The 27,940-nt window shown below is 42.9% G+C and overlaps 1 protein-coding gene across 3 annotated transcripts in view; it reads left to right on the top strand.

Moving 5' to 3' along the window:
* The window catches only part of ccdc12 (coiled-coil domain containing 12), a 90,282-nt gene that overhangs the window by 53,222 nt on the left and 9,120 nt on the right, over positions 1-27,940 (top strand). For 2 of the 3 annotated variants that reach the window (XM_063057270.1, XM_063057277.1), the window contains exons 2-4: positions 2,164-2,237; positions 20,390-20,469; positions 22,295-22,356. In XM_063057270.1, coding sequence (XP_062913340.1) covers positions 2,164-2,237; positions 20,390-20,469; positions 22,295-22,356 — 216 coding nt within the window. Of the gene's footprint in view, positions 1-2,163; positions 2,238-20,389; positions 20,470-22,294; positions 22,357-25,516; positions 25,615-27,940 lie in introns of all 3 variants that reach the window. The other variant, XR_010019082.1, reaches the window with a different exon arrangement.

A 27,940-nucleotide genomic window follows, 5' to 3' on the forward strand; every position in this document is an offset into this window, starting at 1 on the left:
TTAGTTCAAGGATGTATGCCCTCAGTCTGAGAAGGCAAATTTGTTGTCTTTAAAAACAGCCTCATTAACTTTTCAATACTGTGCTAGGGTGAAAAAAAACAAACCAGGCATTAAGTCTCTGAAAGCGAGACTTGGAGCCGACAATTTTTAACTTGAAGCAAAAGTACACATTTAGAATTAAAGCTTTGACTGGTAGAGAAAATGTTGATCAACATCATAAAGTTAAATCAGGAGCATATAGTGGAAATGGTTATGGATGGTACTTATTCAGAAAGCTTTTGGAGCATTGCCTAGGATTTTACTGACTGGAGACTGCTACCTGTACTCTCCGCTGAAGTGTATTGATATCACAAAGAGGGCAAAAAGCAGTGTTACTGACTAAAGGTAGTTTCTGCCTCCAAAAGCAAAAGTTCTAATGAATGTAACTCAAGTGGTCATCTTTATAATTTCTACCTTCAAAAGCGGATGTGATACAGAAGATAATTTGTGATACAAAGTCCTTTGTCCTTGATAAAATAAATAGATTTTTTTTGCTGTTGGAGGCCGAAATTTTCTTTCTGTCAGTATCATTGCTTGTTTTCCAAATTGCAACTGCAGCTATGCAATCTCCACTGGAAATGTCGACTACATATCATAACTCTTGGACCTGCTGAGTTACTCTAGCAGTTTCTTTTTCATTTGGATGATAATTTGATTCTATCCACCACTGGCTCAGGAGACCTTGATTATTGCTACACAGCCATCAAAAACACCTACTGATCCATCCCCATCTACACCTGGGTAAGTCAGACCACCAATCTGTGCTTCTCCCTGTGTATAAATCCAAGCTGAATTGTGAGGATCGGGTATAAAGACACATAGTGCTCGTCTGTGGAAATGGAGGAGGTTTTATACAAGTAGTTTGAGTTGGTAGACTGGTCCATGTTCAAAGACTCAGTGGATGATCAAGATAATTAAGTTTGGCACAGACTTAATCATAAATTGTGTATGTAGCGCATTATATACCAAAGTGTTCCCAGAACAGAAACCAGGTATGAACTGGAAGATCCACTCCTTACTGTGTGTATTGAATAGAAGGGGGATGGAATATCACCACCTGTCCTGATAATCTCCAGTGTACCTCTACCCACAGTCACTGTTGTAGATGTCCAATCTGTATTGTGCAGAGTGAACCTGCAGAAAGCATCTGTCCCAAATGGAGTCCTCGTATGTGTTCTTAGTTCCTGTGCAAATCAGCTGGTAGGAGTAATTGCGGACATCTTTAACCTCTCACTATTTCATTCTGAGGTTTCCACTTGCCTTAGGAAGACCATTATCATCCCAGTACCAAAGAAAAATAAAATACTATGTCTTAATGATTGCTGTTTGGTGGATCTGACATCCATCGCCATAATGATCCTCGAGAAGCTGTTTACAGGAAATATCAGTTCCTACCTCCCATGCAGCCTTGTCCCACTGTAATCTCCCTGGCCCTAAGCTCGTCTCTGAGGCCTCATCACGGCTTTTCACTGAGGCTGTGATGCCAAAGTTGAGAGGAGGTGGATGTCTGCTGCTAGCATTTAGTAGCGTCAAGGTATGCTCGTAAAACTGAAGTCAATGTGCTTCAGTTCTTAGAATCATACCTCGCCTATAGGAAGATGTTCCTAACCATTGGAGGTTAATCATCCTCTAGCTCCAGGATATCACTACAGGAGTTCTTAGGTCTGTTTTATCAATTCAACCATCTTAACATTTAACAGCTTCATGAATGACTTCCCCTCCTCACATGTCAGAAGTCGGGATTTTTGTTGAATGCACAATGCAATGCTCAATTCCATTTACAGGTTCTTAGCAAATGAAGTGGTCCTTGCTTATGCACAGTGGGACCAAGACAGTATTCAAGCATGGGCTGACAAGTGCTAAATTATTGTACCACAGAAGTCAGCCTACCTTTGATATTCAAAGGATTGCCATTGCTCTGCCTCTGTTAACATCTTGGGGCTTCCTTTGACTAGAAATCCGATGGGCCAAGCATGTAAATGCTCAGACTATAAGTGTAGGTCTTGAGTTAACCTTGTAACAAAAACAAACATGTAAGTGGATAAATGAAGAATTGATCTGCTGGGAGATGCCAGTAGTAGAGCTATCACAAAGCAATTTAACTTTTACATTTTTAATTCACAGAACAGAGACAAAGATGAAAAGGAGCCAGCAAATAAACAGTTCAAAGAGGACGATGATGAAGAAGTAAAACATAGGTGAGAGGAATAATAACCATCCCAAGGTTATTTTTAAATTCTTTTGTCCTTTTCACAGGGGCTCATGTTGTAGCTCCAGTGTAAACTTGAGTTGAAACAATAGATGAAGAGATTGTACTGTGGAGAGCATTCTACAAACAAATTGGCTACATCACCAACACAAAATAATCTGCAGATGATGTTGTCAAAGGAAGACTCACAATGCGCTGGAGGAACTCTGCAAGTCAGTCAGCATCAGTTGAAAAGATTAGTCGACGTTTCGGGCCGAAACCCTTCATCAGGACTGAAGGAAGAACTTTGGGGAGGGTTTGAAGAATGCTGGTAGTTGAAAAAAACAGTAATTTTAAAGACACGGGGTGGGGGAGGGGAAGCAGGGAGGTGATTGGCAGGAGAACAATGCAAAGTAGTAGAAGGAGGCGGAACTATGAGGGAGGTGATGTGAAATAGGGATAGAGGAAGGGAGGGGAGGGAATTACCGGAAGTTCGAGAATTCTGGTATGGTGAGGGGGCACTGCACAGAAAGTTGTGAACTCAGTCAGCTTATCATGGGCACTAGCCTCCCCAGCATTCAGGACATCTTCAAGGAGCAATGCCTCAGAAAAGCGGCATCCATCATCAAGGACCCCCATCACCCAGGGCATGCCACTCCTCTCATTGCTACCATCAGGGAGACAGTACAGGAGCCTGCAAGTACACACTTAATGATTCAGGAATAGCTTCTTGCCCTTTGCCATCCTATTTCTGAATGGACATTGATCCTATGAACACTACCTTACTACTTTGTTTTCCTCTTTGCACTGTTTATTTAAGTTTTAAAAATATATGTACTTAGTGTAATTTACAGTTTTTATTATTATGTATTGGAATGTACTGCTGTATGGACACTACAACAAACTGCAACTGCCCTTCAAATCCTTGGAGGAAGAATTCAAGGTAACAATAGCCAGAGAAGTGCTACAGTATAGGGACTCAAGTGACCCGAAAGTGGCTAGAGCAGAGATCCAAGTAAGTACTGGCAGGAAGTGGAGGGCAGAGGAAGCTGTTCAGGAGGCAGAGGCGAGGCTGGTGGGAGTGGTCACACGAGGCCGAGCTGGGCTAGGATCCTTTCCAACTCCCCAAATGGACACCAGAGGGAAGGAAAGGCGTCGACTAGTTCAGGAGGAGATGAGAGCCTGCAAGCCGGTGGGAATGAAGCAACAGGGAGCTTGGACAAGATGGGAGAATGCGGTTGAGAGGAAAGTGACCTGGGCTGATCTTTGGAAAGCCGAACCACACCGCATCCAATTTCTCATCCAGGCAGTGTACGATGTGCTTCCAAGCCCATCAAACCTGCACACATGGGGCAAGGCACAATCATCTGTGTGCCCACTGTGCTCCAAGCGAGGAACCCTGGAGCAGATCCTCAGCGGCTGTGCAAGGGCACTTGGTGAGGGACGGTACAGGTGGAGGTATGATCAGGTCCTGAAGACCCATCGCTGAAGCCATCAGCGCAGGAGTTGAGTGGGCGAAGCGGTCCCGACCCTCCAAGCAGACCATTGCCTTTGTAAGAGCTGGGGAGCAGCCAATACCTGCCAAAAGAACATCTGCAGGCATTCTGACCTCTGCAAGGGACTGGCAGCTGTTGGTGGACCTCTAAGGGCAGCTGAAGTTCCCCAACCATATCGCAGCCACCACCCTGGGAACAGACATTGTCCTAGTGTCTGAGTCTACTAAGCAAGTGGTGCTGCTGAAGTTGACAGTCCCATGGGAAGATAGCTTGGAGGAGGCCTTTGAAAGGAAGCTCTCCAAGTACGCAGGGCTGGTCAGCAAATGTTACCAGGCTGGATGGAAGGCGAGGTGTCTCCCAGTGGAGATTGGTTGTAGGGGATTCGTAGCCCGTTCTTTAGTTAGAGCCTTCAGCATTTTGGGCATCGAGGGAGAGAGGAAGAGGGGAGCCATCTGTAGTACCCCCGATGTGGCAGAGAGGGCCTGAAGATGGCTGTGGCTCAAAAGAGGGCAGCCATGGAGTCATAAGTAGCTAGCCATCTGGACACAAGCTGGGGTCTGATCAGCCCCGGCTGGGTCACCTGGGGGAGGTTGTATGATGTTGAAAGACCCGAAACACCCGATGATTCCAGGAACATCACTGAAGATGTGTCCAGAAGCATCAATAGATGTATGTACACAGCTGCCACATAACAAATTTCACAACAAATGTCAGTGATATTAAACCTGATTTTTGACCACTTGATCATATAGTTTAACTTTTTTTGATGTATTGTCCACTGTCATTTTACAATCAATTGCAAAGGAGATCTTGTGTGGATTACTTTCACTATTATAGGACAAAATTGCAGCCAACAAAATGAGTATCAGTTCATTAGGGATGCAGAATCAAAAAGGGTAGTAAATACAGTACTCTCTATTAGCTCAATGCGTGGACTATAAGAAATAAGGTGGATGATCTTGTTGTATTTTTACAGATTGTTGGGTATAATGTTGTGGCCATCACTGAATCGTGGCTGAAGGATGGTTGTAGTTAGCAGCTGAATGTCCAAGGTTAGACATTGTATCAGAGGGTTAGGAAGGTAGGCAGAGGGGTGGCGTGGCTCTGCTGGTAAAGAATGGCATCAAATCATTAGAAAGATGTGAAATAGGACTGGAAGATATTGAATCCTTGTGGGTTGAGTTAAGAAACTGCAAGGATAAAAGTACCCTGATGACAGCCATATACAGGCTTCAAAAAAAGTATCTGAGATGTGGACTACAGATTACATTGGGCATTAGAAAAGGTGTGTCAAAAGGGTAATGTTATGATAGTCATGGGAGATCTTAACATGCAGGTAGATTGGGAAAATCAAGTTGGTAATGGATCTCAAGAGTGAATTTGTTGAATGCCTTTAAGACAGCTTTTTAGAGCTGTTTGTTGTTGAGCCGACTAGTGGATCAGGTATACTGGATTGGGTGTTGTGTAATGAACTGGAGGTGATTAGGGAGCTTAAGGTAAAGGAACCCTTAGAAGACAGTGATCACAATATGACTGAGTTCAACTTGAAATTTGATAGGAGAAAGTAAAGTCTGAAGTGGCAGTATTTCAGTGGAGTAAAGGAAATTACAGCGGTATGAGAAAGGATTTGGCCAAAGTAAGTTGGAAGGAGATACTGGGAGGGATGACAGCAGAGCAGCAATGGCTTGAGTTTATGTGGAAAAATGAGGAAGATGCAGTATAGATGCATTTCAAAAATGAAGAAATACTCAAATAGCAAAATAGTACAACCGTTAGGACCACTAGAAAATGAGACCAGAGAAATAATAACGGGGGACAAGGAGATGGCAGATGAACTAAATGAATATTTTGCATCAGTCTTCACTGTGGAAGACACTAGCAGTGTGCTAGGTGTTGAAGGATGTGAGGGAAGATAAGTGAGTGCAGTTACTATTATAGGGGAGAAAGTGCTTAAAAAGCTGAAAAACCTAAGGGTACATTTGTCACCCAGACAGATGAACTGCACCCTAGGTTTCTGAAAGAGGTAATGTTAGAGATTGAGGAGGCATCTTGCCTGACGAACTTGTTGGAATTCTTTGAGGAGGTTACAAGTAGGGTAGATAAAAGGGATGCAGTAGATGTGGTATATTTGGATTTTCAGAAGGCCTTGGACAAAGTGCCACACATGTGGCTGCTTATGAAGTTAAGAGCCTATGGTATTACATGGAAAGTTACTGGCATGGTTAGCATATTGGCTGATTGGTGGGAGGCAGGGAGTGGGAATAAAAAGATCCTTTTGTGGTTGGCTGTCAGTGACTGCAGAGGTCAGTGTTGGGACTGCTTTTTATGCTGTATATAAATGATTTAGATGATGGAATAAATGGCTTTGTTGCCATTTTTGCAGCTGATATGAAGATTGGTGGAGGGGAGGTAGTGGTGAGAAAACAGGTGGACTGCAGAGGGACTTAGAGTAGGACAATAGGCAAGAGAGTGGCAAGTGAAATACAGTGTTGGAAAAAGCATGGTCATGCACTTTTGTAGAAGAAATAAATGTGCAAACTATTTGGTAAACAGGGAGAAAATCCAAAGATCTGAGTCCTTGTGCAGAACACCTTAAAGTTTAACTTGCAAATTGAGTAAGTAGTGACGAAGACGTATGCAATGTTAGCATTCATTTCAAGAGGTTTAGAATGTAAGAGCAGCGATGTAATGCCGAATCTTTATAAGGCTCTGGTGAGGCCTCACCTTGAGTATTGTGAACAGTTTTGGACTCCTTATCTAAGAAAAGATGTGCTGGAATTGGAGAGGGTTTGGAGGAGGTTCACAAGGATGAATCTGAAAATGAAAGGGTTATCATATGAGGAATGTTTGATGGTTCTGGGTCTATACTTACTGGAATTTAGAAGGATGGGGGGGATGTCATTGAAACCTTTTTGAATGTTGAAAGCCTAGATTGAGTAGATGTGGAAAGGTGGTTTCCCATGGTGGGGAAGTCTAGGTTAAGATAGCACAGCCTTAGGATAGAGGGGCGTTGAACTGAAACAGATACAGAGAAATTTCTTCAGCCAGAGGGTGGTGAATTTGTTAGCACAGGCAGCTGTGGAAGCCAGGTTATTGTGTGTATTTAAGGCAGAGATTGATAGGTTCTTGATTGTCCACAGCATCAAAGGTTATGATGGCTGGGCAGTGGGGCTGAGGAGGGGAAAAATGGATCAGCCATGATTGGGTGGTGGAGCAGACTTGATGGGCCAAATGGCCTAATTCTGTTCCTATGTCTTACGGTCTTTTTCATCCCAAACTGAGAGGCACTGAGATTAACACCCTGATTATTGGATGGAATCAGCTGACTGAAGAGCAGTGATGGGGTTTAAAGAGGAGAACTGCATGGTTTTGTGGCCTGGTATTGTACTAGATTTAGCAGTCTCTTTAGTTTGGTTAAATCACTAACTTAAGTTTTTTAACAAAACAAAAACAACTGTCAGGCTGTAGTACTGCATATTGGAATCTTTCCAATTGTCAGTGAGAATCACAAGTGATGTGTTTTGTTTTAAATCAACATAGAATAGTGGGAATAGAATTTCAGTCCTGTGATTTCCTCATTTTTCAGCCCTCTGCATCGTGACTGCATGATGTTCCACGTATGGAGTAATTTGGGGAAGATCTGGTGAAATTATCTTCAGCCACACCTTTCCTATGTATTTATTTTCACTTCTTCTGCTTTTCTTTACAATTGAGGCTGCCAGCAAACATTCAGATATTTTTCAATAATTTAGACAGATGTAAATATCACTCACCTCATCAAAACTATTCTCTTATTAGATTAATCTCGGCTGCTCCCTATTTTGTGGGTGTTTCTTTCATAGAAAAGTGTCCAAATCAGTACTAAGTTAATTTAGATCAGGGGTTCCCAACCTTTTTTATTCCATTACCATTAAGCATGGGGCCATGGACCCCAGGTTGGGAACCTCTGAATTGAGATCATCTTATCCTTAGAACTTAGTTGCATGGAGTAGATAATTTTATCTTAAGGTACTAAGGATTATTTTAACTGTGAAAGCATAAATCACCAATAGCAGGGCCTTATTCTGGTACAAGATAAAATCCTGAAGCTAGTAACTTTAGAACTATTCATTCTTTCCTTTCCCTTTGATGTTCAGATAACTTGTGAAGAGAGTCAGGATAAGATCAAGGCTAAAGTGTTCCTTGTCATTTGATTATGTTTCTTAGTGGATAAAGATATTTCATGCAAGTAAAAAGTTTCTTCCAGGTAGAAACTGTACACTTAAAATTGCTTTTGGTTAAATGCTGGAATCGGAACAAAATGTTGCTGGAAATGCCCGGCAGGTCAGATGGCTGAAAAAGATACAGCTAATGCTTTGGGTAAATTACCATTCTTCAGAAAAGAGTTGTGGAATCGGAATGAATTCATAGCGGTTTAAGATGTCTACAGTACAAAACTCACTTGATCTGCAGGAAGGTGCATTAAAGACAATTTTTAAAAATCACTACATAACTACATATAATTTTAAGGTGGGTTATACTAGGAAAGGAAGCACATCAGGAGAAAATTGAAATAAAAACAAAATAATAAAGGCAGACAAACCAATACAATGAAACAAGGTTTTTTGGAATTTTGCATGCTGATGAATTCTCCAAAGATATGTTTATATATAGTATGTCACTGATAATCATTCAAGAAACTGTGAACAGCTTTTAATCTGTATTTGGGTGGTATTCTTTGAAAGAGGAATGCTGACTATTATACAATGAGTATTTCCTGATGGAACAGTGCATGATTGGCTGGAATTTGGCATAATGTCTATTTGGAAAGTCTGTCAGCCCAGATCACTTGGCATTCCTCTTCACTGTACAGGACTATCAGACTAGATTTTGTGTTTAAGATCTGGGTTTGGATTTGTAAAGCAGCAGACTTGCTGTGTGTCATTGAAAAGGCAGGTGCAAAGTTAGTTATCCATCAATGACAAGACCTATAATAAAAACCTGTTTTGTCTCTGTTATTTACTTTAGAAGGAAGGGCAGGGCATATTCGAAAAATTCTTGTTGAGAAATGAACAGATTTCTCAATGAGCTAAGACAAGTTGATGCTGTTTTTTTTTTCCCAGGCTGCTTCAATCACTTGGAAGCTTACAAGATGTTCCTGATATGTTAACATCCTTGTTAGTTAATAATCCAAGGGCAGAATTTAAATGTTCACTCTTGGCCTTTATAATCATAGAAATTTAATTGAGTGGCTCTTGGTGTATTCTTGCAACATATTTTTGATTTGTCATAATTGAATGAAAAGAGAAGGAAATTAAAACGAAAAAAGTCTTGACTAATGTGCCATGCCTTGCCTTGCCCTACCCGAACTTTTTTGCCCATCGTTTCTTTTCCCAGTAGCTTTTGATTGACATCTATTTACTTTTATAGGAAAATATTTGCATTTAATAGAGCACTTTTCACCACATCTGAATCATAAATCATTTTGCAACCAAAGAAGTAAAGTAAAATGTTCTGTCACATCTCACTGTAATGTCTTAATATTCCCCAGTTTTGTAAAGCAATGTGTGTCTCTGTTTAGTAAGCTAATACAGCTTGCATTCTGAATAATACCTTCCTGAGTCATTTTTCATTCCCTCATAATTTGACTTCATCCCCAATTTGTATCCCTTCTGATACTATTGCTGTGGATGAAAATAAACCATATCTGAAGTAAACAATTGAAAAACTACTTGACTAGCACATTGTGCATTTTATTTCAGACTTTTCTGGCCATTCTCACTAGCCATCTGAGTTATAATTCTTAGTGCTTCTGCTTCGTAAGACCTCTTGTATACATTTCTTCATCACCACCATCTTATTTGCCAGTTTTCATTTGGGTACATTTGTCAATGCCCTCTGAACCAGAGCCATAGAGTGGTACACCACAGAAATGGGTCCTTCAGTCCAACATGCCCATGTCAACCAGTTGCCTATTTAAGCTAGTCTTACTTGCCCACATTCGGCCCAGAACGCTCCAGACTCCTTTTAATTCCAGTTTCCTTTTTAAATAATTTTATACCAGCCTCAATCATATCCTGACAGCTTGGTCCTACCAAAGAGCAACACCTCACACTTGTCCACATTAAGTTCCATCTATCATTTTTCAGCACATTTTTCTGCTGGTCCCGATCCCGCTGCAAGCTCTGATAGTCTTCCTCGCTGTCCACTACTTCCTGAATCTTGGTGTTATCCACAGATTTGCTGATCCAGTTAACCACATTATCATCCAGCTCATTGATATAGATGTAATGCCCTGCTTAAGATTTCTACTGCTTGGATGTGAGGTATTTTTATTTTTACAGTTTTTGGCAAAAGCAGTGTATCCTGTTAGTAAGAGTGCTTTGGCTAAAGATGAGGAGCCACTTTGTCCAACTTAGCAATGTTGTGTCAGCCAGTCAGGTTTGTCTTGGTAGGTGTAACTTCCTGCTCAGTGGTATGCTACGGAAGATTCGAGAAAGCTGGGTGGGATCAAATCTCTGAAGGACAGTAGTCTGGTTTGGGGTCTTTTGGCAGAAGATGCGGAGAGAAGAGCACAAGGAAAGATGCTTGGAGGATCCCACCAAGGGGGACCCTAATTGCAAGGAGTGCTTTGTGCAGACGAATGGTTCCAAGGAGGAAAGTTCTGCCTGTGGTTGGTGATGGGAATTCTGGGTGTGAGTAAAGCAATGCACCCAACTACTACAGAAATGTGCTCCAACGTTTATGTGCACATTTAGACTGGTTTAACTGTAAAGGGCGGTTTTATTTTTTTTTCTTTATTCTGTTAACTATTTTTAAGTTTGAAATATTGGTAAATATATTTCCTTTGTAATTTTATGCCAGTGTATGATCCATCATTTTTCTGGCAAACAATAACTTTGTATGAGGCAGTACTTACACAGCATCCATGACAATCAATGTTCTTTAATTGGAACATCCCAACTTTCCTGCTTGGTTAAACCCAAATCATACTGACCCTAGATGTGTATTGCTTATGGAAGGTGGCCTTCTCACCCCCGAATCACGTGGCTGTCAGCAGAGTAAGCTAATGAGCCAAGTTTGTTACAAGCCCTGGTAAGAGGGTTGCATAGATCACAAACAACAACTGACCCGGCACCAGTCCCTGTGGTACTTCACTAGTCACAGGCCACCAGTCAGAGAGGCACTCATCTGCTACCACTCTCTGGCTTCTCCCACTAAGCCAACGTCTAATCCAATTCACTAGCTCGTCTTGAATGCCAAGCAACTGAACCTTTCTGAGCAACCTCCCATGTGGGACCTTGTCAAATGCCTTACCAAGGTTCATGTAGACAGCATCCACTACCTTGCCTTCAACTTTCTTAGTAACTTCCTCAAACTCTACGAGCTTAGTTCAATTTGATTTACCATGCACGAAGCTATGCTGACTATCCCTAAGCAGGCCCTGTCTATCCAAATACTTGTATATCTGGTCCCGCAGAGTACCTTCCAATAACTTTCCCACTGCTGATGTCAGGTTCACAGGCCTATAATTTTCTGTTTTTTTTTTGAGCCTTTCTTGAGCAGCGGAGCGTCATTAGCTATCCGCCAATATCTCACCCTTTGCTGAGGATGATTAAGGTAAATATCTCTGCTAAGGCCCCTGCAATTTCTGTGCTTGCATCCCACAGGGTCTGAGGGAACGCATTGTCAGGCTTCAAGACAGCAACCACCTCCCCTGTAATTTGTATAGGGTCCATAACCTGGCTGCTTCTTTGCTTCACTTTTGTAGACTCAGTGTACGTCTCCCAAGTAAATACGGATACAAAAGATCCACTTATGATCTCCCCCATCTCTTTTGGCTCCATGTTTAGATTATCATTCTGATCTTCCAATGGACCAATTTTGTCTCTTGCAATCCATTTGCATTTAGCATATCTTTGGACTCCCTTAGGAGTCTCCACCTTGCCTGCTAGAGCAACCACGTCCTGCCTTTAGCTCTCTTGATTTCTTTTTCAAATGTTCTCATGTATTTCTTATACTCCATAAGTACCTCATTTGTTCCTACCTGCTTGTATTTGCTGTGCATCTCCTTTTGTTTTCTTAACCAGGGCCTCAATATCTCTCAAAAACAAGGTTTCCTAAACTTGTTACTTTACCTTTTATTCTGACAAGCACATACTAGCTTTGTACTCTCAAAATATTACTTTTGAAAGCCTCCCACTTACTAAGTACACCTTTGCCAGAAAACAGCCTGTCCCACTCCACACTTGCCAGATACTTTCTGATCCTATCAAACTAGGCTTTACTCCAATTTAGAATCTCAACTTGCAGACCAGCCATTGGTCCCAACGGATCACCCAGACCTATCTTTTTCCATGTTTTCCATTACTTTGAAAGTAATGGCATTGTGATCACTAGGTGCAAAGTGTTCCCTTACAGAAACTTTTGTCACCTGCCCTTTCTCATTCCCTAACAGGAGAGCACTCTCGTTGGGACTTCTGTGTTCTGATTAAGGAAACTTTCCTGAACACATTTGACAAACTATCACATCTAGTCCTTTTAGAGTATGTAAGTACCCAGCAATATGTGGAAAGATAAAACCACCTACTATAACAACCTTGTGTTTCTTGCAACAAGTCTGCGGTCTCTACAAATTTGTTCCTCTAAATGCCACACACTGTTGGGTGGTCTATAAAATAGCCACATTAACATGTTCATACCTTTCTGTTTTTCCCACTTCCATCTATAAAGCCTCATTAGATGAGTTCTGCAGTCTGAATGGACTGAGAACTGCCGTGGCATATTCCCTGACTTCCCTGACCCCTTCCCCTTTAATCCATGATTCCATTGTTTTAAATGCAACAAAGGCTCACAAATGACTACAATATCATAATTCCATGTATTATCTATACCCTGAACTCGTCTGCCTCTTTTACAATACTACTTGCATTGAAATATACACAGTTCAGAACACTAGTCGTACCATGCTCAACCTTTTGATTCCTGACTTTGTCTGAGGTCTTAATAACATCTTTCTCCACAGCCTCTCCACTATCTGTTCTGGCACTCTGGTAACCACCCCCTTGCAATGCTGGTTTAAACCCCATCGTGCAATGCTAGGATATTAATCCCCTTCCAGTTCAGGTGCAAGCCATCTCTTCTGTACAGATCCCAACTTCCCTGGAAGAGAGCCCAATGGTCTTGAAATCTAACCCCTCCCCTCTTCCCCCCCCCCCCGCACCCACCATCTCTTTAGCCATGTTTCAAAATGTTTGATCTTCCTATTTCTGGTCTCATTAACACATGCACGGGTAGCAGTTCTGAGATAACAAATCTGTCCTTTAACTTAACACCTAACTCTTTGAACTCACTTTGCAGAATCTCATCACTCTTCTTACCTATGTCATTGGTATCTACATGGACCATGACCTCTCGCTGCTCACACTCCCACTTGAGAATGCTGAGGACTCCATCCGAGATGTCCTGGGTCTTAGCACCTGAGAGGCAACATGTCACCCAGGAATCTCATTCACAGAACCTCCTTTCTGTTCCCCCAACTAATGAACCCCCTATTACCACAGCCTACCTCTTCTCTCCCCATCCCTTTTGAGCCACAGAGCCAGACTCAGTGCCAAAGACCTAATCACTGTGACTTTCCTCTTCTAGGTCATTCTCCCCACCCATCCCCCCAACAGTATCCAAAGTGGTATACCTATTGAGGGGGGTGACCACAGGGTACTTTGCATTGGCTGTTTAACCCCTTTCTCCTTCCAGGCTGTCACCTAGTCTCCTAACTACTTGTATGTGTCCTATCCATCACTCTTAGCCTCCCCAAAAGGTCCACAGTTAATCAAGTTCCAGCTCCAACTCCTTATGTGCAGTGTTAGAAGCTGCGGCTGGATGCAATTCCTGCAGGTGAAGTCGTTACCTATACTGGAGGTCTCCCTGCCTTCCCACATCCCACAAGAGGAGCACTCAACTATCCTGCCTGGCATCCTTACTGTTTGAATTGTGCAAATATAAAGAAGGGAGCAATAAATAAACTGGGGAAAAGTGTATACCTGTAGCTTTTTTGTCTTTACTCCCTCAAGGCTCTCCTCTCTGAAGCCTCGAAGAGCTAAAGCTTCAAATAACCACTCAAACATTCCTTACTCCAACAATTTCTGCTCAGCTTGTCTCTGTCTTGTTTTAATTGTTCTTGCCAATCAATCCAAGTCACTGATTGTCCACTGTTCAAATACCAGACTGCTGTGAATCAATGCCTTATGTCCTAAAGTGAGCTACATATTCTCATGCACCCAAATTGCTGATTGGCTGTTTCCTTTTAATTCTTTCATCTTTTACCTTAATTCTGTGCCTTCAGTTGATCCTTTACTGGGGGTGGGGGGGTGGGGAGAGGAGGAGACTGCTCATTTCCCCATCTGTCTGTCATGATTTTAAACACCTCCAAGGTCAACCCTTGATCTCCTGTGCTCCAACAAATCAAGTCTTCACCAGCTTATACCCTTCCCTATAACTTGGGCCCAAAGATCCTGGTAATGTTCCTGTGAATCATTCCACTCTTTTCAGCTTCCTGTAACAAGATAACCAAAGATGTACACAATCTATGTGTGGCCCCACCAGCATCTTGTGCAACTGCCCCACAACATCCCAAATATTGTACTTAGAGCGCTGACTCATGAAGGCTGAGTGCCAAATGCCTTTTTCACCACTCTATTGACTTGTGATGTCACTTTCACATGACTATGTATTTGTACTCTTGCGTTCCTCTGTTCTTTAACACTGTATCTAGAGCTCTACCTTTTAATGATGGAAGTCCTACCTTGGTCTGGCTTGCCAAAATGCATCACCTTGCACATAGCTGGATTGAATACCATTTGACATTTTGCAGCTACGTGCCTAGTTGATCAAGATTCCCTTGTAACATTTGTCAACATTCATTGTCTATGACACGCCTGTTAGTGTCATCTGCATGCAATTCCTTACTTGTATTCATTCCCTCGAAAGGACAAAAGGCAATGATACATGAAGAGGACAAACACAAAATAATCTGCAGATACTGGGGTCAAAGCAACACTCACAACACGCTGGAGGAACTCAACAGGTCGGGCAGCATCCGTGGAAAAGATCGGTCGACGTTTCAGGATGGAACCCTTCGTCAGGACTGTAGGGGGAAGGGGCAGAGGCCATATAAAGAAGGTGGGGGGAGGGTGGGAAGGAGAAGGCTGGTAGGTTCCAGGTGAAAAACCAGTAAGGGGAAAGATAAAGAGGTGGGGGAAGGGAGGCAGGTAGGTGATAGGCAGGAAAGATGAAGAAAGAATAGGGGAAAACACAATGGGTAGTAGAAGGAGGTGGAACCGTGAGGGAGGTGATAGGCAGCTGGGGGAGGGGGCAGAGTGACATAGGGATAGGGGAAGGGAGGGGAAGGGAATTACCGGAAGTTGGAGAATTCTATGTTCATACCAAGGGGCTGGAGACTACCTGGACGGTATATGAGGTGTTACTCCTCCAACCTGAGCTTAGCCTCATCATGGCAGTAGAGGAGGCCATGTATGGACATATCTGAATGGGAGTGAGAAGCAGAGTTACTGGGAGATCCTGTCTGTTTTGGCGGACGGAGCGGAGGTGCTCGAGGAAGCGGTCCCCAATTTGCGTCGGGTTTCACCGATGTAGAGGAGGCAGCACCGGATGCAATAGATGACCCCAACAGACTCACAAGTGAAGTGTTGCCTCACTTGGAAGTACTGTTTGGGGCCCTGAATGGTGGCAAGAGAGGAAGTGTAGGGACAGGTGTAGCACTTGCGCTTACAGGGATAAGTGCCGGGTGGGAGATCCGTGGGGAGGGACGTGTGGACCAGGGAGTCGCGGCGGGACCGATCTCTGCGGAACGCGGAGACGGAAAGACGTGCTTAGTGGTGGGGTCCTGTTGAAGGTGGCGGAAGTTGCGAAGGATAATGTGTTGGATCTGGAGGGATCTTGGGCCTTCTACCTGCACTCGATCTTTTTATCTCCATCTGTCGCCGAGACATCAACTGTCTCAACTTCACTACTCCTCTCTCCTGTTCCAACCTCACTCCTTCTGAACGCACTGCCCTCCACTCTCTCCACACTAACCCCAACCTCACCATCAAACCCGCTGACAAAGGTGGTGCTGTAGTAGTCTGGCGGACCGACCTCTACCTCACTGAGGCCAAACGGCAGCTCTTTGACACCTCCTCTTACTTACCTACTTACTTACTTACTTACCCCTGGAACAGGACCCCACCAAAAAACATCAAACCATTGTCTCCCTCAGCCACTAAACTCATAATTCCCACACCCCGTACCGCTCGGTTTTACCTCCTTCCCAAGATCCACAAGCCTGACTGTCCCGGCAGACCCATAGTTTCTGCCTGCTCCTGTCCCACCGAACTTGTATCTGCCTACCTGGACTCCATTTTGTCACCCATAGTTCAGTCTCTCCACACCTACATCTGGGATACATCCCATGCCCTCCACCTCTTCAATAACTTCCAGTTTCCCGGTCCCAACCACTTCATTTTCACTATGGATGTCCAATCCCTATACACCTCCATTTCCCATCAAGAAGGCCTCAAAGCCCTCCGCTACTTTCTGGATAATAGACCTCACCAGTTCCCCACCACCACTACCGTTCTCCGGTTGGCAGAACTGGTTCTCACAATCAATAACTTCTCTTTTGGCTCTTCCCACTTTCTTCAGACCAAGGGTGTAGCTATGGGAACTTCGCATGCGCCCTGGCTATGCCTGCCTCTTCGTTGGTTATGTGGAACAGTCTGTGCTCCAAACCTATTCTGGTATATTGGCGAGACCCGACGCAGACTGGGAGACCCCTTTGCTGAACATCTACGCTCTGTCCGCCAGAGAAAGCAGGATCTCCCAGTGGCCACACATTTTAATTCCACATCCCATTCCCATTCTGACATGTCTATCCACGGCCTCCTCTACTGTAAAGATGAAGCCACACTCAGGTTGGAGGAACAACACCTTATATTCCGTCTGGGTAGCCTCCAACCTGATGGCATGAACATCGACTTCTCTAACTTCCGCTAAGGCCCCACCTCCCCCTTGTACCCCATCTGTTACTTATTTTTATGCACACATTCTTTCTCTCACTCTCCTTTTTCTCCCTCTGTCCCTCTGAATATACCTCTTGCCCATCCTCTGGGTCCCCCCCCCCCACCCTCCTTGTCTTTCTTCCCGGACCTCCTGTCCCATGATCCTCTCGTATCCCCTTTTGCCTATCACCTGTCCAGCTCTTGGCTCTATCCCTCCCCCTCCTGTCTTCTATCATTTTGGATCTCCCCCTCCCCCTCCAACTCTCAAATCCCTTACTCACTCTTCCTTCAGTTAGTCCTGACGAAGGGTCTCGGCCTGAAACATCGACTGCGCCTCTTCCTACAGATGCTGCCTGGCCTGCTGCATTCACCAGCAACTTTGATGTGTGTTGCTATTCTGGTACTGCTCCCTAACTTTTCCTTCGGTACATTGACGACTACATTGGTGCTGCTTCCTGCACCCATGCTGAGCTCGTCAATTTCATCAACTTTACTTCTAACTTCCACCAAGCCCTCAAATTCACTTGGTCTATCTCGGACACTTCTCTCCCCTTTCTTGATCTCTCGGTCTCCATCTCTGGAGACAGACTGTTCACTGACATCTTCTACAAGCCCACTGACTCTCATAACTACCTCAACTGTACCTCTTCCCACCCCGCCACATGCAAAAATGCCATTCCCTATTCCCAGTTCCTCCGTCTCCGCCGCATCTGCTCCGAGGATGAGGTTTTCCGTTCCAGGACATCTCAAATGTCCTCTTTCTTTAAGGATCGTGGTTTCCCTTCTGCTGTCATCAATGATGCCCTCACCCGCATCTCCTCCATTTCCCGCACTTCGGCTCTCACCCCATCCTTCCGCCACCACAACAGAGACAGAGTTCCCCTTGTCCACACCTACCACCCCACTAGCTTCCGGATCCAACACATTATCCTCCGCAAGTTCCGCCACCTTCAACAGGACCCCACCACTAAGCGTATCTTTCCCTCTCCGCCTTCCGCAGGGATCGGTCCCTCCGCGACTCCCTGGTCCACACGTCCCTCCCCACGGATCTCCCACCCGGCACTTATCCCTGTAAGCACAAGTGCTACACCTGTCCCTACACCACCTCTCTTGCCACCATTCAGGGCCCCAAACAGTACTTCCAAGTGAGGCAACACTTCGCTTGTGAGTCTGTTGGGGTCATCTATTGCATCCGGTGCTCCCGGTGCGGCCTCCTTTACGTCGGTGAAACCCGACGCAGATTGGAGGACTGCTTCGTCGAGCACCTCCACTCCGTCCGCCAAAACAGACAGGATCTCCCAGTAACTTTGCTTCTCACTCCCATTCAGATATGTCCATACATGGCCTCCTCTACTGCCATAATGAGGCTAAACTCAGGTTGGAGGAGCAAAACCTCATATACCGTCTAGGTAGTCTCCAGCCCCTTGGTATGAACATAGAATTCTCCAACTTCCGGTAATTCCCTCCCCCTCCCTTCCCCTATCCCTTTGTCACTCTGCCCCCACCCCCAGCTGCCTACCACCTCCCTCTTGGTTCCGCCTCCTTCTACTACCCATTGTGTTTTCCCCTATTCTTTCTTCATCTTTCCTGCCTATCACCTCCCTGCCTCCCTTCCCCCACCTCTTTATCTTTCCCCTTACTGGTTTTTCACCTGGAACCTACCAGCCTTCTCCTTCCCACCTTCTTTATAGGGCATCTGCCCCTTCCCCCTACAGTTCTGACGAAGGGTTCCAGCCTGAAACGTCGACCGATCTTTTCCACGGATGCTGCCCGACCTGCTGAGTTCCTCCAGCGTGTTGTGAGTGTTGCTTAAACCTGTCTTTTGTCCTCTTCAGGAAATTGAAAGAGATCTTTGGCTAAATTCCTTTTGCTGGTAGGAACATGGAATGATCTTTTGGAATTGATGGTAGAGGCAGCTACAGTACAGTTACTATATGTCAGATAATTGGACAGGTATGTGAATAGGGAAGTTTTATAGGTTGGCATAAGTGACTAGGGTTGAACAGCTGTTTCTGTGATGTATATATGTATGAATACAGTCAAGGATAAAACTTCCATTTATGAAACATCAGCTTAGCTAAACAATCCTAAAGCATTTCACAGACTTATCAAAAACAAAAATGTGCAGTTACATAAAGCTAGTTGACTAAATACTGGGTAAGAGTGAAACATTTCAAGGAGTATATAGATTGAGAGGCAGATGGGTTTTCTATTGTGTGTCTCTGTATTGTATATTGTGTTGCGTGTTTATTACGGGTGATTTGTTATGTGGGTTGGGGTGTGGTAGAAGTGAAGAGTATAGTTACGTACTCATGCTTTGTTTTTAGTTCAAGTTTTAGGCTGGTTAGAGGCAGCCGGGAATATTTTTTCATTGACCACTTCGCTTATCGTTTAATTACACTTAAGACGGCTTGGTTTAAGTACTTTTGAATATGCTTAGACTGTTTATTTCATTAGTCTTAGTTTCATTCATTTTATTATTTCAAGACAGTTGATTTTATTGGTCTCTCAGTAAGGGATTGAGCATACTGTATGTACTTTCACCAACTTGCATCTTATTTGTGGAGAGCGTGTCATACAGTGTCAAACATCTATGCTTAGCCTCTGAGCGCTTTTGGTTTGTTTGAAAGAAACCACTGTAGAATTATAGATACTGTCTTGGTAGATGGAGAGGTGACAGGATGATTGAGAAATTAAATCTGAGAGATGATTAGAAGAGAATATCTAATCCTATTCTTATTCCTATTTTCTTCATCATCATTTCGACAGAACAGTACTGTAGATTTTTATTGTTGTTCTGCCTTCGGAAGCTGATCCCTGCATTTCAGACCTCTTGTTTGTTGTGTTATTACTTTGGCTTAACTTTAAAACATTTAATATTGAAATGATATTTGCTGCTTTTAAGTGACAGAATTGGGTTTATTATCACTATGTGGTGAAATGGATTGGTTTGTGGCAGCAGTACTGAGTATGACAAAAATTACAAAGTTACAGAACTAAAGAAATATTCCTGTAACTCTTTCCTGATGGTAGTAATGCAAATAGGTCATTTCCCAGATGTTGAAGGCCTTTATGGATGCTGCCTTCTTGAGGCAATCCCTCTTGAAGATGTCATCAATGACAGGGAGGGTTGTGGTCATGAAAGAATTGGTCAAGTCTACAACCCTCTGCAGCCTCTTGCGATCCTGTGCATTGTATTTATGCACCAATTCGCAGTATAATAAGGAAATAATTTAGGAAGTGTGGAAAAAATACATTTTTATAAAAGACACTTGGAAACATGGACAGAACTACAGTTTGCATGAAGGGTCTCGGCCTGAAACGTCGACTGCACCTCTTCCTAGAGATGCTGCTGCGTTCACCAGCAACTTTTATGTGTGTTGCTTGAATTTCCAGCATCTGCAGAATTCCTGTTGTTTGCATGATTCTGTCAGTTCTGCCTTGCTATATTCTGAATAATGTGTTCAAATCTCCAGAGTGGAACTCAATTCCACAAACTTCTGATCCAGTGGCAAAAACTTGCTGTTAAGCCAGGGTAACATCTTGATCATTCCTGATACATATTTTAAAGAACTAATTTTATATCAACTTATTTTGTATTTTTCAACTGTCTTTTGATTTTCTTCCAGAGAATTAAAGTTGCGCAACTATGTCCCAGAAGACAAAGAATTGAAGGAACGTCTCGTGCCCAATGTCAAACCAGCCTCAGGTTAGTATCATGTGAGATGCAGCCCATGTCCAGGTCCTCTAAGTAGCTCTCTCTCACAGATATATTACTTCAAGATATCACTGTTGGATCGAAAAATCTATTTAAGAATGAAATAACAGGTTTAATGGAAGATATTCCACTCTCTAATTCATTATGTTCAGGCAATTTTAATAGTTTGTTACTGTTGTGGACAAACAGTTTATGGCAGGAAAGACTTTTAAGTGCCATTTTTTTGTTGGTAAAATGAAAGAAATGGAAACATTTACAAATATAGGTTTTACTTGGTAAACACAATTACGTACATCAAGTATGAAATGTAATAATCTCAGGAGTTCAAATTTCAAAGTAAATTTATTATTAAAGTATATATGTCACCATATACAACCTCGAGATTCATTTTCTTGTGGGCGTACACAGTAAATCCAAGAAACGGAATAGAATTAATGAAAAACTGTACCCAACTGGACGGACAAACAAGCAATGTGCAAAGTACAACAAACTGTGCAAATACAAGAGATAAAAAAATAAGAAATAAATATAGAGAACATGAGATAGAGTTCTTAAAGTTGAGTCCGTGGTTTGTGGGAACAGTTCAGTGATGAGATAAGTGAAGGTATCCTTTCTGGTTCAAGAGCCTAATGTTTGAGGGATAATAACTTTTCCTGAACCTGGTGGTGTGGATCCTGAGACTCTTGTATCACTTTCCTGATGGCAGCAGCGAGAAGAGTATGGCCTTAGTGGTGGGAGTCCTTGATGATGGATGTTGGTTTCCTGCAACAGTGCTTCATGTAGATGTGCTCATTGTTGGGGAAGGCTTAACCTGTGATTTTCTGGGCCATATTCACTAGTTTTTGTATGGTTTTTCCAGTCAACAGCATTGGTGTTTCTCTGCCAGGCTCTGATGCAACCAGTGTTGCTCTCTACCACACATCTATAGAAGTTTGTCAAAGTTTTAGATTTCATGCTGAATCTTTGCTAACTTCTAAGGAAGTAAAGGTACTGCTGTGCTTTCTTCATAATTGCACTTGTGTGCTGGGCTCAGGACAGATCTTCTGAAATAATAATATTGAGGAATTTTAAGTTGCTGACCCTCTCCACCTCTGATCTCCCGACGTGGACTGGCTCACAAACCTTCGGTTTCCTCCTCCTGAAGTCAATAACAAGCTTCTTGATCTTACTGACATTGGGTGAGAGGCAGTGGTTGTTGTGGCACCACTCAGCTAGATTTCTGTCTCTCTCCAATATACTGAATTGTCACCATCTTTGATTCGGCCAACAACAGTGGTGTCATCAGCAAATATAAATATGGCACCTCGATGTTGAATGGATAGATTGTTTTGTGATTTCGACAACATTTAGTTCTGTGTGCTGAATTTGGTGCAAAATAGTATTTTCCTTTATTTCAACTTCTAATCATAAAGAGAAAGTTCAAGCATTATAGCTTGAACGGTTTACTTCCCACAAAGGCATGTTCTCTGAGTCTTGAATCTCGACCCCAACTTGTGTAAATTGGTTCTTGTACCATCCCAAGTTTGGGTAAGGAGTTCCAGAAAATGCTCACTTCCTTTCTTTCTGTTCTCCAATGGAAATATTACACATTGAGTGCTTAGTTCAGGTCTTCATCCTATTCTAGCTAGACGTAACTTCATCTTATATTTGCAAATATGCAGCTACTTGTTTATTGGCACGAGGGCAGTGAGCTGTTTTCACTCACTCGCTTGCCCTCGTCCTCCTTAGGTGGTTGCTTTAACCGTGTGACTTACAGAGCGCTGAATTCAATTCTTCATCTGTTCATGGCTATTTACTGTAATTTTTGTGTTCACAGTTGAAGATAAGGTGAAAGACCAGCTTGAAGCAGGGAAGCCTGAACCTGTCATTGAAGAAGTGGTACGTCATTTCTTTTGGAGTAAATTAGGATCTCACTTTAAACTTAACCCTTTGGAAAAGCCGATAACAAGGAAAACTGGATAGTACTTCATTAGCTCTGTATTAAAGTAGCTCAAAATATGATCATAAGACCATGCTGGTCCAAAGTATCGGTGCTCCAGGGCTTGGGAAAAGAAAAATCACCTGATAGCGGAAGCAGTAAATAACTAAATACATTGCATAACAGAAATTCAGGACTAGATTTGCATTTAGTGTAGTTCACTACTGTGCAGATGTACTGTGTAGGCCTACATGTAGGCCAACAATGGTCAAAATGCCACAAAAGGACTATTGTTGGAACTGTTGAGCCACAAGTTACTGTTAGTAATTAAGGAGCAACAATTGTAAACTAACAGACAAGTTAACACCAGGAATTTACCTGATGCCAGTGTTTTATGAAATGCAGAAATCTGAGTTTTAAAGATTGACAGATGATGTAGTTGAAGTAAAAATCCTGAGGGAAATCTGGAAATATTTCAAAAGGGGCAGGCAGCATCTGCAGAGATACATGTTTCAGATTGACCGATAAGTACTGAAATTAGTGCAGTCGTTCTTTGATAATCCATTGTTAGAACTTTGGAGTGGCTGATTTTCCAGACTTTTGGATGTTATTTCTGTTGATACCCCAAAAACGCTTTTTAAGATGTTACACAATAACAATAAATATTGCAGTGAACTGAGCTGAAAGGGAACATGGGAATTGGGGCACTGGCCGGTTTCAAGGGGGTTAAAACCAGGGCAGGGCATTTTCAAGGGAATACTGCAAATGACACCCAGTCATGGATGCTGAGCCAATGAATTTCTGAATATTGGTAGTGGATTATTGGAGTCTTCCTCGTTCATTTTAACCACAAAAAAAGTAATTGAAACAGGGAGCTTGGTCTCTTAACATCTTGTTGTGGAGAGGAAATACATAAGGCTAGGTGTAGCCCATATGCCCCTTTGAGTCTGTTCTATTATTTTGTATTGTGATTGAACTTCACCATCTTCAATTTCCTGCATTTGATTAGCAAGATCTAATTGTTAGATTTGTCCTCAGTTATTCAAGAGGTAATGAAAAAAATTAAATGTCATATTAACACAAATTGCCGATAAGAGTATTGGTAAGATTTCCATTGTTACGATTGCCATGTAATGTGCATTGCCTTCTTGGAATATATCACAGAAGAATTAAGCCCCCTCTTTACTTAATAGAACCAGACTTGGGTCTGATTAATGTCCATGTATGGTCAACCTGTTGGTCAATAATTAATAGAAAACAGCTTAAGAACGTTGAGAAAGAGGGACCACGAGGCTCTTCAACTCAAATATGCATTTCATATTGTGACTGAAGTTCTATATCAGGTCCGGTTTCACTTTTTCAGAAGTTATTTTGCATTTCCATTCTTGACCTGTTGCATAAGGTAATGCCATTTACCTCACTGCGCTATGCCAGTCAAAAATTGAGTAGCTTAGGTTACACCCACTAGCCAAATGTGATTACCTTGTATGTTATTGCTCTTCAAGTGCTAATCCAAATGTCTTTTAAATCTAATGAATGCTTTTTCCTTCATGCTTTGTGAGGCATTAAGTTCCATGTTCACATTACTATTTGAGAGGAAGTGTTTTTAACTAACCTTTATTCCTATAATTGAACAAAAACCTGTAGATTGATGACTCCATTTAGGTTGTTGTGCTTGTGAATTAAGTAATCTGTGCCTCTGTTTGAAAGAAAACCACTGCCCTTTGTCCCTATAACCCTCACAACCACAAATTTCCAGCCTAGAAGCTTAAATGCAATCATTTTTGTTGCATTCCTAATGTTAAATCTTCTTGAAATGTGTATAATAATCTACCTGAGGCCTTAAAGTAGTTTATACAGTTACAACATGATCTCTTGTTTTTGCATTCTATCCTGACCTCTAAAGGTAAGCATCTGACTGCCACTATTTTGTTTCCTGTGTTGTCTCCTTTGAGGATTCGTGGATGTAGATCACAAAGTCCTTCTGTTCTTCTGTACTTTCCTAATTTTAATCGATTCACCCCTTTTGTCTTACATTGAGTCATGCTGCTTCAGATTGAATTCCATTTCTCACTTTTACTAATTCTCTCTAAACTAATCTATTGGTACCTCACTGTCAACCACATGGTCAGTTTTGCCTTTTTTTTTGCTGAGCTGGCTGGTGATGTAGTAGCCTCAGACTTCGAGATGAGTGGTCCTGGGTTCAAATCTGGCCAGCCTCTTGCACGTTTTCCATCCAGGCTGAGTTGAGATGGAGCTAACAATTCGGCCTCATAAAAAAACAACCAAGTGCAAAGGAAATGGCAAGGTTGCCACCTGGTGCACCACAGTGCGTGGAGAGGAACAACAACAACAAAAAAAGCTTTGCTTTGACTATCAGACTTGAGGGGCCAAATTACCCAATTCTGCTCCTGTGTTATTGTCCTTTCATGTCTGTCATTTCCAATATTCTGTGTTATTCTTCCTAAGTATTGATGTATCATCTCCCTCCATGAAAATAAATGCAGTAAATTAATTCCAAAAATCCCCACCTCAATCTGCTTACTGATCAATTAAATGATCTGTAATGATTTACAGATGCCCTTGATTTTATGCCCTTGCCACTCTTTTTCTTCCTAATTTCATAGCTTGGATTTTATTTTTAACTTGTTTTTTCAGGACTGGTAGCATTCATCATCCTCATCATCATCATGTGCCTTGTCGTATGATGTGGGAGATCATCGTCTCTTGACCATAATTGTTCTTGGCAAGTTGCTCTACAGAAGTAGTTTGCTACTGCCTTCTGGGTAATGTCTTTACAATACAGGTGACCCCAGCTATTATCAATACTCTCAGAGGTTGGCTGCATGGCATCAGCGGTCGCATAACCAGGACTTGTGATGTGCACCAGCTGCTCTTATGACCATCCACCCCTGTTCCCATGTCTTCACGTGACCCTGTTCGAGGGCATTAACCTTGCCCAAGAGTCACCTGCAGGCTAGTGGAGGGAAGGAGAGCCTTGCACCTGCTTTAGTAGAGATGTTTCTCTATTCCACCACCCATGATAGCATTAGCAGCATTTATTTCTAGTTCTCTTGCGTGGTTCATGCTGAAATATTGACTGTTTACTCTTCTCCATAGATGCTGCCTGGCCAGCTGAGTTCCTCCAGCATTTTGTTTATGTTGCTTTGGATTTCCAGCATCTACAGATTTTCTCATGTTTGTCAATGGGCTAAAAGGTCAGTTTCTGCTCCTTTCTTTTGTGTTCTCGTGTTCATGTCAGATAGAAAGCATCTTTATTGAAAATGGAATTGAACACTCTTTCATCAACACCCCACTTCTGACTTGATAAATGGTAGGTCATTAAAACAGCTGAACATGAGTGAATTATAAATGAGAAAATCTGCAGATGCTGGATAATCAAGAAAGCACACAAAATGCTGGAGGAACTCAGCAGGCCAGGCAGCATCTATGGAAAAGAGTAAACAGTTGATGTTTTGGGCCAAGAGCCTTCAGCAGAACGGGAGAAAAAAATAAGAGAATTCAGAATAAGGAGGTGAGGAGAAGGGAGGAAGAAATACAAAGTGATAGATGAAACTGGGTGGGGAGAGGGTTGAAGTAAAGAGCAGGGAAGTCAATTAGTGAAAGAGATAAAGGGCTAATGAAGGAGGAATCTGATAAGAGAGGACAGAAGGCAATGGAAAAAAGGAAGGGGGAGGAGCACCAGAGGGAGGCGATGGTCGGGTAAGAAGATAAGGTGAGAGAAGGAAATGGGAGTAGGAATGGTGAAGAAAGTTGTGGAGGAGGGGGCATTACCGGAAGTTCGAGTAATCGATGTTCATGCCGCCAGGTTAGAGCTTACCCAGACAGAATACAAGTGTTGCTCCGCCAACCCAAGTGTGGCCTCATTGTGGCAGTGAGGCCATGAACTGACATGTTGGAATAGGGATGGGAAGTGGAATTAAAATGAGTGGCCACTGGGAGATCCTGCTTTTTCTGGCAGATGGAACGTAGGTGCTCGGTGAAGTGGCCTCCCAATCTGTGTCAGGTCTCACTGATAAACAGGAGGCCGCACCAGAAGCACTGGATGCAGTAGATGACCCCAACAGACTCACAGGTGAAGTGTTGTCTCACCTGGAAGGACAGTTTGGGGCCCTAAATGGTAGTGAGAGAGGTGGTGTAGGGGCACATGTAGCACTTGTTCCGCTTGCAAGGATAAGTGCCAGGAAGGAGATCATTGGGGTGGGATGAATGGACAAGGGAGTTGCGTAGGGAGCGATTCTGTGACAAGCAGAAAGTGGGGAGGGGGAAGGGAAGACATGCTTGGAGGTGGGATCCCATTGGAGATGGTGGAAATTATGGAGAGTTATATGCTGGATGACGAGGCTGGTGAGGTGGTAGGTGAGGACAAAAGGTACCCTATCCCTGGTGGGGTGGCAGGAGGATGGGGTGAGGGTAGATGTGCGCGAAATGGAAGAGATGCAGTTGAGGGCAGCATTAATGGTGGAGGAAGGGAAGCTGCTTTCTTTGAAGAAGGAGGGCATCTCCTTAGTTCTGGAATAAAAAGCCTCATCCTGAGAGCAGATGTGGTGGGGCCAGAGGAATTGAAAGAAGGGGATGGCATTTTTATAAGTAATAGGGTGGGAAGAGGTATATTCCAGGTAGCTGTGAGAGTCAGTGGGATTATAAAAGATATCAGTAGATAAACTGTCTCTAGAGATGGACAAAGATTGAGAAAGGGGAGGGAGGTGTGGGAAATGGACCACGTAAATTTGAGGAAGTTGGAGGTGAAATTGATGAGCTTCGCAGGAAGCGGCACCAATGCAATTGTCGATGTAGCATAGGGAAACTTGGGGAGTAATCAGAATCAGGTTTATCATCACCGGCATGTGCTGTGAAATTTGTTAACTTAGCAGCAGCAGTTCAATGCAATGCATAATTTAGCAGAGAAAAGATAATAATAATAAATAAAATAAAAATAATAAATAAACAAGTAAATCAATTACGTATATTGGATAGATTTTAAAAAACTGCAAAAACAGAACTACTGTATATTTTTAAAAAAAGAAGTGAGGTAGTGTCCAAAGATTCAATGTCCAGTTAGGGATCGGCAGAGGGGAAGAACCCGTTCCTGCATCGCTGAGTGTGTGCCTTCAGGCTTCTGTACCTCCTACCTGATGGTAACAGTGAGAAAAGGGCATGCCCTGGGTGCTGGAGGTCCTTAATAATGGACACTGCCTTTCTGAGACACCGCTCCCTAATGATGTCCTGTGTACTTTGTAGGCTAGTACCCAAGGTGGAGCTGACTAGACTTACAACCTTCTGCAGCTTCTTTGGGTCCTGTGCAGTAGCCCCTCCATACCAGACAGTGATGCAGCCTGTCAGAATGCTCTCCACAGTACAACTATAGAAGTTTTTGAGTGTATTTGTTGACATGCCAAATCTCTTCAAACTCCTAATAAAGTATAGCCACTGTCTTACCTTCTTTATAACTACATCGATACGTTGGGACCAGGTTAGATCCTTCGAGGTCTTGACACCCAGGAACTTGAAGCTACTCAGTCT

This window comes from Mobula hypostoma, chromosome 1 (assembly GCF_963921235.1).
Source record: "Mobula hypostoma chromosome 1, sMobHyp1.1, whole genome shotgun sequence".
Taxonomy (NCBI): Eukaryota; Metazoa; Chordata; class Chondrichthyes; order Myliobatiformes; family Myliobatidae; genus Mobula; species Mobula hypostoma.